The sequence below is a fragment of the Staurois parvus genome, unplaced genomic scaffold (genome assembly GCF_062004578.1).
Source record: "Staurois parvus isolate SC_StPar_1 unplaced genomic scaffold, SC_StPar_1.0 ptg000187l, whole genome shotgun sequence".
NCBI classification, from domain to species: Eukaryota; Metazoa; Chordata; class Amphibia; order Anura; family Ranidae; genus Staurois; species Staurois parvus.
The window spans coordinates 5,478,592-5,493,736 of record NW_028317983.1 but is presented as its reverse complement, the minus strand read 5'-3'; the positions used below and the strand labels follow the sequence as shown (position 1 = coordinate 5,493,736).

The 15,145-nt window shown below is 42.7% G+C and overlaps 1 protein-coding gene across 1 annotated transcript in view; it reads right to left on the bottom strand.

Annotated features, from left to right (window-relative positions):
* Positions 1-14,994, bottom strand: part of TATDN1 (TatD DNase domain containing 1) — a 60,845-nt gene extending 45,851 nt beyond the window's left edge. The window contains exons 1-3 of the mRNA XM_089677520.1: positions 14,876-14,994; positions 11,338-11,403; positions 4,468-4,517 (exon numbers count right to left, since the gene is read on the bottom strand). Coding sequence (XP_089533646.1) covers positions 4,468-4,517; positions 11,338-11,403; positions 14,876-14,897 — 138 coding nt within the window. The 5' untranslated portion in view covers positions 14,898-14,994. The remainder of the gene's footprint in view (positions 1-4,467; positions 4,518-11,337; positions 11,404-14,875) is intronic.
* Between the last annotated feature and the right edge of the window lie 151 nt (positions 14,995-15,145).

Sequence of the window (15,145 nt, the reverse complement as noted above, 5' to 3'; positions counted from 1 at the left end):
AAGATGTACTAGCAGATTTAAATACACAAGCCAAATTTCAGCTAATACTTTTTACGCAGCTAAGGCAAACATTTTTTTTCCTTTTGGGATAAAGGTTTTACTTAAATAAAAACTGATCACTGTAAGCACCCCTGCCGGTGGTAAATGGTTTGTCTCATCCCTGAAACTGATACATCTGCAAGAGAGCTTGTTCTTTTTGAAAAACAGCAAACGTTCTGGCCAGATCCCCTGTTGAAAACAGAAAAAAAAAAAAGAAAGCCTGAAAATGAATGCAGCCATCACACTTAACCACTTCCTGTCCAGAAGTTGTATATAACCAGCCGGACGGTGGCAGTGCAGGAGCGGGTGGTCGTTTATAAATGGCCTCCCCACACCCTGCTTGTGCGTGCTCCCTGGGAGCGCACAGCACTGCGATCCGGTGCCCGCTGTGTCCTTCAGGACACAGTGGAGCACCGATCGTTGTACGGGACCGATCGTTGTACGTCTGTACGAGGTCCCGATCATGTGATCACTGATTGGCCAATCAGTGATCACATGAAGAGTAGTAAGCAAGATGTCACTTCTGACATCATTGCTTACTACGTGTGAAATCTGTGAATGTTCACCGAGGTCACATGGTACAAGGCTATTCACAACAATCTTGTACCATGTGACAAGCTGTGACCAATCGCAGCTCACACAGTATTTCTCAATGGCTGCAAGAATGCAGCCAGAGAGAAGGAGAAATGATTGCTTTTACAGCCTTTATGGGTGTAAAAGCAATCAGTGTAAAAAAAAATTCTTCATAACCCCCCACAAGTAGTACAGTGTCACTATGGTGACACTGTACTGCTAGGGTGACAGTATGTAAAAAAAAAAAGAAAAAAAATAATATAAAAAAGTTAAACAAATTTTTTAAAAATTATAATTTTTGCTTATAAACTAATTTGGATTATTTTTTTTTACTAAAACATAACTAAATACATTTTGGCCAAGATTTATGAAGAAAGATTATTTATTTGCAAAATTTTATAAGAAAACACTTTTTTTCAAAATCTTTGCACTTTTTCATTTATATAGCAAAAAAAAATAAAAATCCCAGTGGTGAATAAATACCACCAAAATAAAGCTTTATCTGTCTGAAAGAAAATGCAAAAAAATGAATATTGGTACAGTGTTGCATGACCGCGCAATTGTCATTCAAAGTGTGATAGCGCTGAAAACTGAAAATTTTCCTGGACAGGAAGGGGGTGAAAGTGTCCGGACTTGAAGTGGTTAAGAAATGGCAAGCTGCAATATAATAAATGTTTGTTTTTGGGTTTAATATTGCTTTTTAAAGGGATTCGGGAATCACAGTCTCAGCAAAAGCCTAAAAGTAAGGAGGGAGGGGAGCATTCATCCACATATATGATAGCTGTGTCTCAGTATTTCTTGGTTTGGGTAACAAAGGATTATTTTAAAATGAAAGTGTTTGTGTGGGCAAAACCATATCTAGCACATCTCTACAATGCATCATTCTCCATGTTTTATCTCTTTACAGGTGCTGCAAGTACAGAAAATATCTCTTGATCTACCAGGAATCTAGTAAACTTTTCATTTTCTCTAGTGAGCTCCTAATGCTGCCTCTGAATTCTCCCCTGCTGGACTACAGAACACCATTCTCCAGGGCTGACAACACTGCTTTGGATTTCAGTGCAGCCAAGGCACTGTGTTGTCAGCTCAAATAAAAAGTTAGGAGGTCACTGATTTCTAGCAGACCAACAGGTCTTTTTATGTACTTTCAGCATTTATTAGGGGATAAATCATGTATATTATATAGGTGTACTCAGAGGCGTATTTACCACAAGGCAAACAAGGCATTTGCTTAGGGCGGCACTTTTCAAGGGGGCAGCATCATTTTCCAGGGGGGCAGCTCCGCCCCCCCCAAAAGAAGGGTTGGAAAAAGTGAAACACGCAGCATGGGGACCAGGTGGGATCTGAGAGAGGCTGCGGGCTTCTTGATGGTGTATGCAGAGCCTGACTCTTGTTTCCAGGGATGTCTGAACCTGTGAAGGTAAGTGACTTCTCTCTCTCGCCAGGGTGGGGGTTGTAAGTGTATGGGGGGGCGGTGGTAGTGAAAGGCTCTCTTGGGTGAGGGGAGGGCTGAAGTGTTGTTGGTCAATGTCAGGCTCTCTTCATGGGGGAGGGAGGTGTTGGTTGGTGTCAGGGTCTCTCGGTGGTGGTGGGGGCATGATTTTTGCATTGCCTAGGGCAGCATGAAACCTAAATACAGCACTGGGTGTACTGAATATGTTTTTTTCATTTCCTAGGCATACACTTTAAAATTAAAAGGTCAGTCCATCCAAAACTGATATGTTCCATTCTTTGAAGACACTGGGGAGACAGATCTTTTTTACACTATCAGGGATTTTGGTGGAAACATCTCCCCTAAGATCCTGGGTCTGCCTACCTGTCTGGGGCACCAATGGGGTACCAATATCCTTGGTGGATTGTTTTTAAATGTATTTTATATTACAGAGGGAACAACAGCAGAAGTGTTAACAGCCATACTACAGGGAGGATCCAAAGGTGACAAAAATGCATCTGTTATCTATGGAAAGGAGATCTTACCTCTAGAGCCCTTTAAATCCCAATTTAAAGTGGAGCTCCACCCAAAAGGGGAAGTCCCGCTTTGAGCCTTAGTCCCCCGTTCCCAGTTCAGGATTGAGGAGCGGGCGGGGGAGGGCGTGTCAGGTACCCAAATTTCAAATTTGACAGGTACCCGCTCCCACTTCCGCTGTGATCGCCTAAGGTAATTGGAAGCAAACGTTGCCCCCCCTCCCTCCGCGTAGTCTTCTGGGACACGTGACAGGTCCCAGAAGACTACGGGGCCATTCAGGAAGTGCAGCAATAATCATGCATGGGCACAAGCTGTCACAGCCGCGCGCCCACAGTGAAGATGCCGGAGAGAGAAGACATCTGGTGAAACCAGCCGTGGTGAGGGCGGAGTTGGACCGAGGGACAGGTAGTGAATGCAGGGTCCGGGGAGACCAGATATAGTGAATGCAGGGTCCAGGGAGACCGGATATAGTGAATGCAGGGTCCGGGGAGACCGGATATAGTGAATGCAGGGTCCGGGGAGACCAGGTATAGTGAATGCAGGGTCCGGGGAGAGCAGATATAGTGAATGCGGGGTCCGGAGAGACCAGATATAGTGAATGCAGGGTCCGGGGAGACCAGATATAGTGAATGCAGTGTCCGGGGAGACCAGATATAGTGAATGCAGGGTCCGGGGAGACCAGATATAGTGAATGCAGGGTCCGGGGAGAGCAGATATAGTGAATGCAGGGTCCGGGGAGACCAGATATAGTGGATGCAGGGTCCTGGGAGACCGGATATAGTGAATGCAGGGTCCTGGGAGACCAGATATAGTGGATGCAGGGTCTGGGGAGACCGGATATAGTAAATGCAGGGTCTGGGGAGACCGGATATAGTGAATGCAGGGTCTGGGGAGACCGGATATAGTGAATGCAGGGTCCGGGGAGACCAGGTATAGTGAATGCAGGGTCCGGGGAGACCAGATATAGTGAATGCAGGGTCCAGGGAGACCAGATATAGTGAATGCAGGGTCCTGGGAGACCAGATATAGTGAATGCAGGGTCCGGGGAGAGCAGATATAGTGAATGCAGGGTCCGGGGAGACCAGATATAGTGGATGCAGGGTCCTGGGAGACCAGATACAGTGAATGCAGGGTCCAGGGAGACCAGATACAGTGAATGCAGGGTCCAGGGAGACCAGATATAGTGAATGCAGGGTCCTGGGAGACCAGATATAGTGAATGCAGGGCCCGGGGAGAGCAGATATAGTGAATGCAGGGTCCGGGGAGAGCAGATATAGTGAATGCAGGGTCCGGGGAGACCAGATATAGTGGATGCAGGGTCCTGGGAGACCAGATATAGTGAATGCAGGGTCCTGGGAGACCGGATATAGTGAATGCAGGGTCCTGGGAGACCAGATATAGTGGATGCAGGATCCGGGTAGACCGGATATAGTAAATGCAGGGTCTGGGGAGACCGGATATAGTGAATGCAGGGTACGGGGAGACCGGATATAGTGAATGCAGGAAACGGGGAGACCGGATATAGTGGATGCAGGGTCCTGGGAGACCAGATATAGTGGATGCAGGGTCCGGGGAGACCGGATATAGTGGATGCAGGGTCCGGGGAGACCAAATATAGTGAATGCAGGGTCCGGGGAGACCGGATATAGTGAATGCGGGGTCCTGGGAGCCCAGATATAGTGAATGCAGGGTCCTGGGAGACCGGATATAGTGAATGCAGGGTCCGGGGAGACCAGATATAATGAATGCAGGGTACGAATGTGCAGTTCAATAGGCACGGGTTAGACACTGTGTACTTAGTAATCAGCACCCAGTATCAGAAAAGGTCAGACACCCCTCTACAATACAAATCTGGATGAGGACACTTGTGGTGAAGGGTAATATCTTACCTTCTGCACGCCAATCTTCACAGCTCGTTCAATAATGTCAGCAAAGTCATCTGTCACATTAATATAAAGATAAAGTTAGCTAATTATCAAAATTTGCACGGTGTCTTCATTGCAGTCCGCACACACTGAACCTTCTGCATCACTCAAACCACACTGGAGGCGCATTAAAGGAAAACTCTAGTTTCATTTTACATATTTGTGTTAGTTACTGTTGTTAAAAATTTATAGCCAGCTATGACTTTTGAAAAATCCCTAATAACGTCAAACTTCTCTTTCTTCCAAAACCCATATGGAAGAAAAATATATTTGAAATATATTTAAAATATATTCTTCCCAAACATATTGACATATATTTGAAATGCTACAATGCTGGCCATATTCAATATATTTCAAAATATATTTCAATAAATATGTGTATATATATATATATATATATATATATATATATATATATATATATATTTATTTATTATGTTGAAATGCATTTTTATTGCAAAATATATGAAAAAATATTTTTAAAAATACATTTCAAATATACTATATGCCTTTAAAAATACAAATCTACATTTTTAGAATGCATTTGCAAATATATGTAAAAATATATGTTAAAATGACTTTGTTAAAAAAAATCTGAAGAATATATTTAAAAAAAATATTTCTCATATATTTTTGTAATAAAAACTGTATAAATAAATACAGTATGTTGAAATGCGTTTTTATTACAAAATATATGAGAAATATTTTTTTAAAATATATTCTTCAGATTTCTTTTTAACATATAAAAAAGTCATTTTAACATATATTTGTAAATGCATTCCAAAAATTTAGATTTGTATTTTTAAAGGCACACAGTATATTTGAAATGTATTTTTAAAAATATTTTTCATATATTTTGTAATAAAAACACATTTCAACATACAGTATATATATATATATATAGTTATTGAACTATATTTTGAAATATAAACGTACGTATAGCAAGAGCTCCAAATATTTACATAAATAAGATTATAAATAATTATAAATAAATAAGTATCCAGCAGCAATGTGCACCGACATAGGATATCCTAAAAACCCAGTGTAAGCAAATATAGATAAATAGGTGCGGCGCTAAAAATCAATCAGATAAAACATAAAGTTACTCCACATTAATATGTATACAGTGCTGTTACACCAATTGAAGATATAGAAGCACAGTCTAATTATGCGTGAGAAAGTGTGAAGGCTTGACTCCAAAGGGTCAGAATAAACAGATAGTGAAATCCAACTTCATTACTAATAAGTCCTCGTGCTGTGACTCCGTGCACCAATCTTATAAAATGCGCACTCACCAGATGCACATGGAATTTGTGCATTAAACATGAAATATCTGCGGGGTCCCCCCTATGTTATTACTATTTATTGATGTGCACTTTATTTCCTCAATGTTTGAGGATATTTTGGTGGGCTTTTAATATATTTTGGAGGACTTTAATAGATTTGTAAAGACGTTTGATCCACAATAAATGTAATTACTTTTAAATACTACACTATAAGCCTTTTTTATATATTATTATTATACAGGATTTATATAGCGCCAACAGTTTGCTCAGCGCTTTACAATATAATGGGAGACAATACAGTAACAATACAGTTCAATACAAGAGGGATTTAAGGGCCCTGCTCCTTGGAGCTTACAATCTAGGAGATGGCTTGGTTCTGAGCCAATTTGCTCGTGGAGACCCCCAAAGGAAGAGTGGCTGCACAAGAGGCTGGTGTCCGGATGTAGGATCCTATACTCCTGGCTGGCTGATCAGTCTAAAGGGGGACCCCGCAGAGATTTCATGTTTAATGCACAAATTCCATGTGCATCTGGTGAGTGCGCATTTTATAAGATTGGTGCACGGAGTCACAGCACGAGGACATATTAGTAATGAAGTTGGATTTCACTATCTGTTTATTCTGACCCTTTGGAGTCAAGCCTTCACGTTTTCTCACGCATAATTAGACTGTGCTTCTATATCTTCAGTTGGTGCAACAGCACCATATACATATTAATGTGAAGTAACTTTATGTTTTATCTGATTGATTTTTAGTGCTGCACTTGTTTATCTATATTTTGAAATATATTGAATATGGCCAAAATTGTAGCATTTCAAATATATGTCAATATATTTGGGAAGAATATTTTTAAAATATATTTCAAATATATTTTTCTTCCATGTGGGAAATTCCCCCAAATCCACACCACCTTGCTCCTGTGAGTTGTTCATTACTTCTCAGGCCTCCGCACAGAAATCAAACTCAAGTTACTAGCATACTTTGACATGTCCTTGGGCATTCTGGAGGGAGGCTGGAGGTGCAATGTTCCTTATTACGCCTCTAAGATTAAAGCTGAACTCCAGCCTTCCTTTCAGTTTTGCACAGTTGTACAGGATCCTCTGCTGGACTGAAACGGCTTACTCTGATTTCACTGCACACTGTGGGCTTCTCAAAATGTGCATCAGAAGCTGCAGTCAGATAGAGCCAGCCTCTTTTACTGCCTGAAGGACATCCAGCATCATCTAGTGCTTTCCACTCCTGCCTTACTGTCCTCACCCCCCCCCCCCTTCATTCATTGGATGGGGGTGTTACCTAGGCAGGCTGCCCTGGAATGCCCAGCTACTTGAGACTAACACCGACCCATCCAGGCATTTTATTATTTGCATAATTCCTCCCAAGAGTCAGCCTTCTCCTTGCATCAGGGCTGCGGGCTCCTGAGAGGAGTACTGATGCAGGGTGCTGGGATGTTTTTAGGAAGCTATACACCACACACTGCCGAACCCTCCCACCAGCATAGTGAAGCACAGAGACCCAGTGATTATATCACCAGCTGTCTGTAGATGGTGAAGCACAATTTATTGATTTCCCTCATCCTGATTCAGGACGAGGGAAATCAATAAATTGTGCTTCACCTTCTACAGATACATCAAGAAGCAAGAGGAAATCTTACCAAAGCAACAGGATATCACCGGTGGAATATTTGCTGTCATCTCCTGTTTCTAAGACAACTCTAAGAGTTAGGAATAGTTAGGAACCCATTTGGTCTTACGGTACACGCTCCCGTCTTGAGAGATACCGAAGACCATCTGGTGGAGGATCCAGCACATGGTACATCTGTACAGTTGTGTTCAAAATAATAGCAGTCAGACATCACTAACCGGATCAATCACTGTTTTTGGTAGAAATGATATTTCTACATGGCAAATAATTTCCTAGCAGGTGTAGTAGAGTAATAGAAATCCAACAGACCCAACAGTCATGACATGCATGCTGCTGATTCTGTGTAATTGAATCACTAATTGAAAGGGGCATGTTCAAAATAATAGCAGTGTGGAGTTCTATTAGTGAGGTCATTCATTCTTTGAAAAACAGGTGGCAATTATTGCCCTTATTTAAGGAAGGAAGGCAGCAAATGTTGTTCATGCTGGTTACAGTGCATTTCTCTCTGAAATTCTGAGGAAAATGGGTAGTTCCAGACATTGTTCAGAAGAACAGCGTACCTTGATTAAAAAGTTGATTGGAGAAGGGAAAACATATAAAGAAGTGCAGAAAATGATAGGCTGCTCAGCTAAAATGATCGCAAATGCTTTAAAATGGCAACCAAAACCTGAAAGACGTGGAAGTAAGCGAAAAACTACCATTGGAACCGATAGAAGAATAGCCAAAATGGCAAGGACTCAGCCAACAATCAGCTCCAGGAAGATAAAAGAAGGTGTGACGTTCCCTGTGAGGACTGTTACAATTAGAAGACGCCTATGTGAAGCCAAGCTATCTGCAAGAAGCCCCCGCAAAGTCCCACTGTTGAAAAAAAGACATGTGCTGAAGAGGTTACAATTTGCCAAAGAGCACATTGACCGGCCTAAAGAGAAATGGCGCAACATTTTGTGGACTGATGAAAGTAAGATTGTTCTTTTTGGGTCTAGTGGGCGGAGACAGTTTGTCAGACGACCCCCAAACACTGAATTCAAGCCACAGTACACTGTGAAGACAGTGAAGCATGGTGGTGCAAGCATCATGATATGGGGATGTTTCTCATACTACGGTGTTGGGCCTATTTATCGCATACCAGGGATCATGGATCAGTTTGAATACATCAGAATACTTTAAGAGGTCATGCTGCCTTATGCTGAAGAGGAAATGCCCTTGAAATGGGTGTTCCAACAAGACAACGACCCCAAACACACCAGTAAACGTGCAACATCTTGGTTCCAGACCAACAAGATTGACGTTATGGAGTGGCCAGCCCAATCCCCGGATCTTAATCCAATAGAAAACTTGTGGGGTGACATCAAAAATGCAGTTTCTGAGGCAAAACCAAGAAATAGAGAAGAACTGTGGAATGTAGTCCAATCATCCTGGGCTGGAATACCTGATCACAGGGGCCAGAAGTTGGGTGACTCCATGCAACACAGATGTACAGCAGTTCTCAGAAACAGTGCTTATACAACCAAATATTCAAACATTTTTCAGTTTATATAGTGAATGTTTGAGTTTGTAAAGAAGAATACAAACACTGTGATTTTTTTGAACCGTCTAATATTCACTTTTCTTCATTTTTTTTAGAGGAGCAACACAAATTTGATCTATTTTTCTTCATGTTTTGATTTGGAATAGAATGTGTCGAGTTCCCAATGCATTTGTGTGGATGGAAATAAAAGCTATTAGAAGGATTTTGAGCTTTACTCACTTTTTTCAACACACTGCTAATATTTTGAACACAACTCTATATATGAGCGCCATTTGACTTTCTGGTCCCATACAAGAAGTCAATATCATCCGGTGCGTGTAGCGTGTGGACTGGGCACTGGAAGCTCTACTTCATTTGTGTGTTTTAAACAATTACGGTGGTAGTAAAGTCCACTCTGTGATTTTTACCTATTGGTGAGCTTATAATAAAACTTACCTGTAGGTAAATGAATATCCTAAACATGCACCGTTTAGGAGATATTCGCTCTTTCAGCAGCTGATTACGTCACTGGTACATGTGCTCTGAAGAAACGGCATACCCGTGCCATTTCTTCGGAGCGCTGTGCCGTGGTACGTGACGTCATCGTGGCTCGGCCATTCAAGCTTCCAGAGCCCACAAACCCGGAAGAAAGACCAAGTGAAGATGGAAGCACCGACAGCAGTGACAGCGCACCACTCGATGGCTTCGTTTCAAGGTAAGGGCTCATGTACACGGGGCGTTTGGAAAGCTCTTTTGAACGATGGAAACTGACTGCTTGAAAACATAGGTTAAAAAACCTCAGTTTAGCTGCATTTGTATACCGCGTTTAGAAGCGTTTTTAAAAGATAACCTCAGGAGACTTTCCCAAATGCCCAGAATGCACTGAAAAACTGTAAATATTGAACTATTTCAGACATATTGAGAGCAATAGAGAGAGCAGAAGCAGAGAGAGCAGTATGTGTGGAGATGACCTGTCTTTTCTGGTTGTATTCACTATGGATCCCATCAGAATGCGGCATGTTTTACCATTCTTTCCTTCACGCGAAACCTGAAACTGACTGCGCTGGTGTACCGGGTCCATTTGATACATGGAAAACGCTTTGCATGCATTTTTGATGATGAAAAAGGCTCTGGACAGCATCTGGATATGTCTCTCTCTCTATCCATTCAGTCGTATCCGACCCTTGGCGATTGCATGGACCGTCACTTGTAAGCAACTTTTTCTATGAATTCTCTTAGCAATTATTTTACAGGGTAGGTTGCCAGGTTTTTCCCCAACCCCCACCATGCAGGAAAATCAGTTAAAGAATGCTTCTAAACGCAAACGCTTTTAAACGCGGTTAACCGCGTTTGTCATTTAAAACACAGGTAAAATCTACTCCTGAATGCAAGTTTGGTGCGCTCAAAAAAACAACTTTAAACTCAACTGCCTGTACACAACTGTGTGTACATGGACACATAGGAATACATTAGGGAGAGTTCAGGGGCTGCTGAAAAAAACGCTCAACAGCTTGTGAACGTCCGTTTAGCAGCTGCACTGTACATGAGCCCTAAGTCTTTCATAATGTGCTAGTATGTGGTGCAGACTAGCACATTATGCCATTGCCTGGCAGGGGATTTTTCTTTCTTTTTTCTTTTTTTAATGCTGCAGTTTATTACTACTTTAAGTGACAGAGCACAAATATCACATGGACCTATTTTCACATTGTCTTTTTTTTTTTTTTTTGGATGCTCACAAGTTATTTATTCATCATTGGAATAATGATTATAATCATAAGGTCTCAGTTTGTTTTGGTTTTATTTCTACCCGAGTCATAGTTACATAGTCAGTAAGGTTGAATAGAGACACCAGTCTGTCCAGTTCAACCTGTGCGGGTGTGTGCGCTCATGTCAAAAATCCTATCCCATATCCCTGTATATTGTGCTTGCTAAGATGCCCATCTAAGGGTTTTTTGAAATTATCAATAATTCCTGCTGGCACTACTGATTGTGCAAGTGAGTTCCACATCCTTACTGCCCAGACATTAAAAAAAAAACCCTGTTGGGGAGATTTCCCCTCAATTGTTGTCAAAGGGACAGCAAGTGAGGGAAGATTTCCCAATGGGATCAAAGACAGAAAAACACCTGACAAAAATTCTAACCATTGCCTTAGTATGTTAAATGATAATGATGATGATAAATGAAAATTGAAGCCAACGTAACAAATAAATTTGCAGCTAAATGTGAAAACTCAGAGACCCCGGCCCCTGAGATATCAATGAAAGAAACCCCAACCCCTGAGATAAAGAATTTCTTTTATTCAATGTTTTTGACACGTGGCTGCCTCTAATACAGGCCCTATATGGGCCCCATGGTATTGAGGGTTATATTTTATTTTGACAAATGCATTGCTTTATGTTTACCTTGATGCTTTTTTGTTCCTCTATAAATGCCTCTAAACATTGGATCTGTCAGATTTATCCCGATATCTAGAACAAAAGCAGAAATAACTAAAGAAATGGAAGCACTCTTATTCATGAATAAAATAAAATTATGACATTAATTATTCATCTCAATTCATTTGTTGATCCTTCCTCCCTCCTCCTGCCTATGAATAGCACAGATACACCATCTCATCAGCGCAATGCCCATAGGGTTTCTATAATCCTTGTGACCAATCTATAGCTTATAGCAAATAACAATATTATCAGGGTGGACAAATGACAGTATAATGGGTAAAAAGATAATCCAATCTAATAGAGATTGTAAATATATATTGTAACATGGGGTCAGCTTTATTCCAATTGTATAGGGGAAGTGTGCGAAGTGCAGCTCAGCAGTCTAGAGAGTGTAGATTGGTTATACAGTCCCTACATTCAAACATGGTGGAGGGTCACTGATGTTTTGGGGTTGCTTTGCTGCTTCAGGCACTTGATGTCTTAACTGTGTGCATGGCATTATGAAATCTGAAGACTACCAAAGAATTCTGGGGTGCAATGTAGGGCCCAGTGTCACAATGGTGGGTCTCTGTCAGAGGTCATGGGTCTTACAACAGGACAATGACCCAAAGCACATGTCAAAAAGTACCCAAAAATGGTTTCAGACAAAGCGCTGGAGAGGACTGAACTGGCCAGCAATGAGGCCAGATCTCAATCCCACAGAGCACCTGGGGAGAGATCTCAAAACAGCAGTTGGGAAAAGGAACCCTTTCAATCTGAAAGACCTGGAGCATTTGGTGAAAGAAGAGTGGTCCAAAATTCCGGTAGAGAGGTGTGCTACCAAATATTCAATTGAGGGTGCCAGTAATTTTGTCCAGTCTATTTTTGGGGGTTTTCGTGGAATGTGTCAGATTTGGCTTTTTGTTTTGCCACTTTTTTTGTGTCATACCAATAAAAACAAAAGAAATAAACATGGGAATGCCTAAACATTGTAATTGCAACAGTTTTTTGGGTGAAGTGGTGCATTATCTGACAGAGGAATACACTGAGGAATGCGATGCTGGTACTTGGAGAACCTCTACACTGAGGAATGCGATGCTGGTACTTGGAGAACCTCTACACTGAGGAATGTGATGCTGGTACTTGGAGAACCTCTACACTGAGGCATGCAATGCAGGTACTTGGAGAACCTCTCCACTGAGGAATGCGATGCTGGTACTTGGAGAACCTCTACACTGAGGAATGCGATGCTGGTATTTGGAGAACCTCTACACTGAGGAATGCGATGCTGATACTTGGAGAACCTCTACACTGAGGAATGCGATGCTGGTACTTGGAGAACCTCTACACTGAGGAATGCGATGCTGGTACTTGGAGAACCTCTACACTGAGGAATGCGATGCTGGTACTTGGAGAACCTCTACACTGAGGAATGCGATGCTGGTACTTGGAGAACCTCTACACTGAGGAATGCGATGCTGGTATTTGGAGAACCTCTACACTGAGGAATGCGATGCTGATACTTGGAGAACCTCTACACTGAGGAATGCGATGCTGGTACTTGGAGAACCCCTACACTGAGGAATGCGATGCTGGTACTTGGAGAACCTCTACACTGAGGAATGCGATGCTGGTACTTGGAGAACCTCTACACTGAGGAATACAATGAGGAATGCGATGCTGGTACTTGGAGAACCTCTACACTGAGGAATGCAATGCTGGTACTTGGAGAACCTCTACACTGAGGAATGCGATGCTGGTACTTGGAGAACCTCTACACTGAGGAATTCTATGCAGGTATTTGGATAACCTCCACACTGAGGAATACAATGAGGAATGCGATGCTGGTACTTGGAGAACCTCTACACTGAGGAATGCGATGCTGGTACTTGGAGAACCTCTACACTGAGGAATGCTATGCAGGTACTTGGATAACCTCTACACTGAGGAATACAATGAGGAATGCGATGCTGGTACTTGGAGAACCTCTACACTGAGGAATGCGATGCTGGTACTCGGAGAACCTCTACACTGAGGAATGTGATGCTGGTACCTGGAGAACCTCTACACTGAGGAATGCGATGTTGGTACTTGGAGAACCTCTACAATGAGGAATGCTATGCAGGTACTTGGATAACCTCTACACTGAGGAATGCGATGCTGGCACTTGGAGAACCTCTACACTGAGGAATGTGATATTGGTATTTGGAGAACCTCTACACCTGGGGAATGTGATGGGTGTAAATTAGGAACTCCTACATATGATAAATGTGATGCTGGTATACGATGAACCCCTACACCAGGAGTACTTTGCTGCATGTTTGGACTTGGCTACACTGTGGTGTGTGACTAGAAGTGCTAGATCACATACAGCAAACCTTTCATCAGAGCTTTCCAGCACAACACATCAACATACAATACACAGCCAGAGTTCTGATTTACAGTATATTCTTTTAAAAAAAGACCATTTCCCTAGGAGTCTATGATGGAGTGATTGAGGATGCAACCCATGGAGAAGCACCCACTATAAGAATTAAGTCAGTGGGGGGATTGGGGATACAGTCCATGGAGGAGCCCCCACTATATGAATGGAGTCAGTGGAGGGTTTGGGGGGGGTGCAGTCCATGAAGGAACCCCACTATATGAGTGAATGGAGTCAGTGCAGGGCTTGGGGGGGTGCAGTGCATAGAATAGCCCCCACTCTATAAATGGAGTCAGAAGGGTGATTGGGAGTGCAGTTCATACAGGAGCCCCCATTTTATGAATGCAGTTAGAAGGGTGATTGGGGAGTGCAGGTCATGGAGGAGCACCAACTATATGAATGGATGGAGACAATGGGGGAATTGGGGGTGCAAACATGGAGAAGCCCCCACTACATGAATGGAGTCAGAAGGGTTATTGGGGGGGGGGGGGGGTGCAGGCCATGGAGGATCACCTATGTGAATTGTCAATAGGGGAATTGGGGGGTGCAGGTCACGGAGGAGCCCCCACTATATGAATGGAGTCAATGGGGGATTGTAGGGTGAAGAACATGGAGAAGCCCCCACTATATGAATGAATGGAGTCAATGGGGATTGGGGGTGCAGTCCATGGAGGAGCCCCCACTATATGATTGGGGTCAATAGGAGGATTAGGGGTGCAGTCCATGGAGGAGCCCCCACTATATGAATGGATGGAGGCAGAAGGGTGATTGGGGGGTGCAGGTCATGGAGGAGCCCCCACTATATGAATGGATGGAGGCAGAAGGGTGATTGGAGGGTGCAGGTCATGGAAGAGCCCCCACTATATGAATGGAGGCAGAAGGGTGATTGGAGGGTGCAGGTCATGAAGGAGCCCCCACTATATAGATAAATAGAGTCAATGGGGGGATTTGGGGTGCATTTCATAGAAGAGACCACACCATATGAATAAATGCAGTCAATGGAGGTATTGTGGGTACAGAACATAGAGAAGCCCCAACTATATGAATGAAGTGATTATTCACAAAACAAAATGGGGGGGGAGGGCAGCTGTCAGATCTCACCAATGAACTTGAAGAGAGCCATGGTGGATCCAGCGTGGCTGTATTTCTCTCCAATCCCATCATGCCCTGCAACATCCTATATATTGGCACACTCACCTAGTGGGTGTACTAAGATGGCGTGACACACGGAACCTATGGGTGTACCAAGATGGTGGTACTATTTTAACTAGCATAAAAAAATTTGCAAATTAAAACCAAATAAGTTCCGTGCATAAATTGCGTAATCTTACTTCGTCGGCAGTTTCCTTTAAAGGGGTGTTAGTAGTTTCT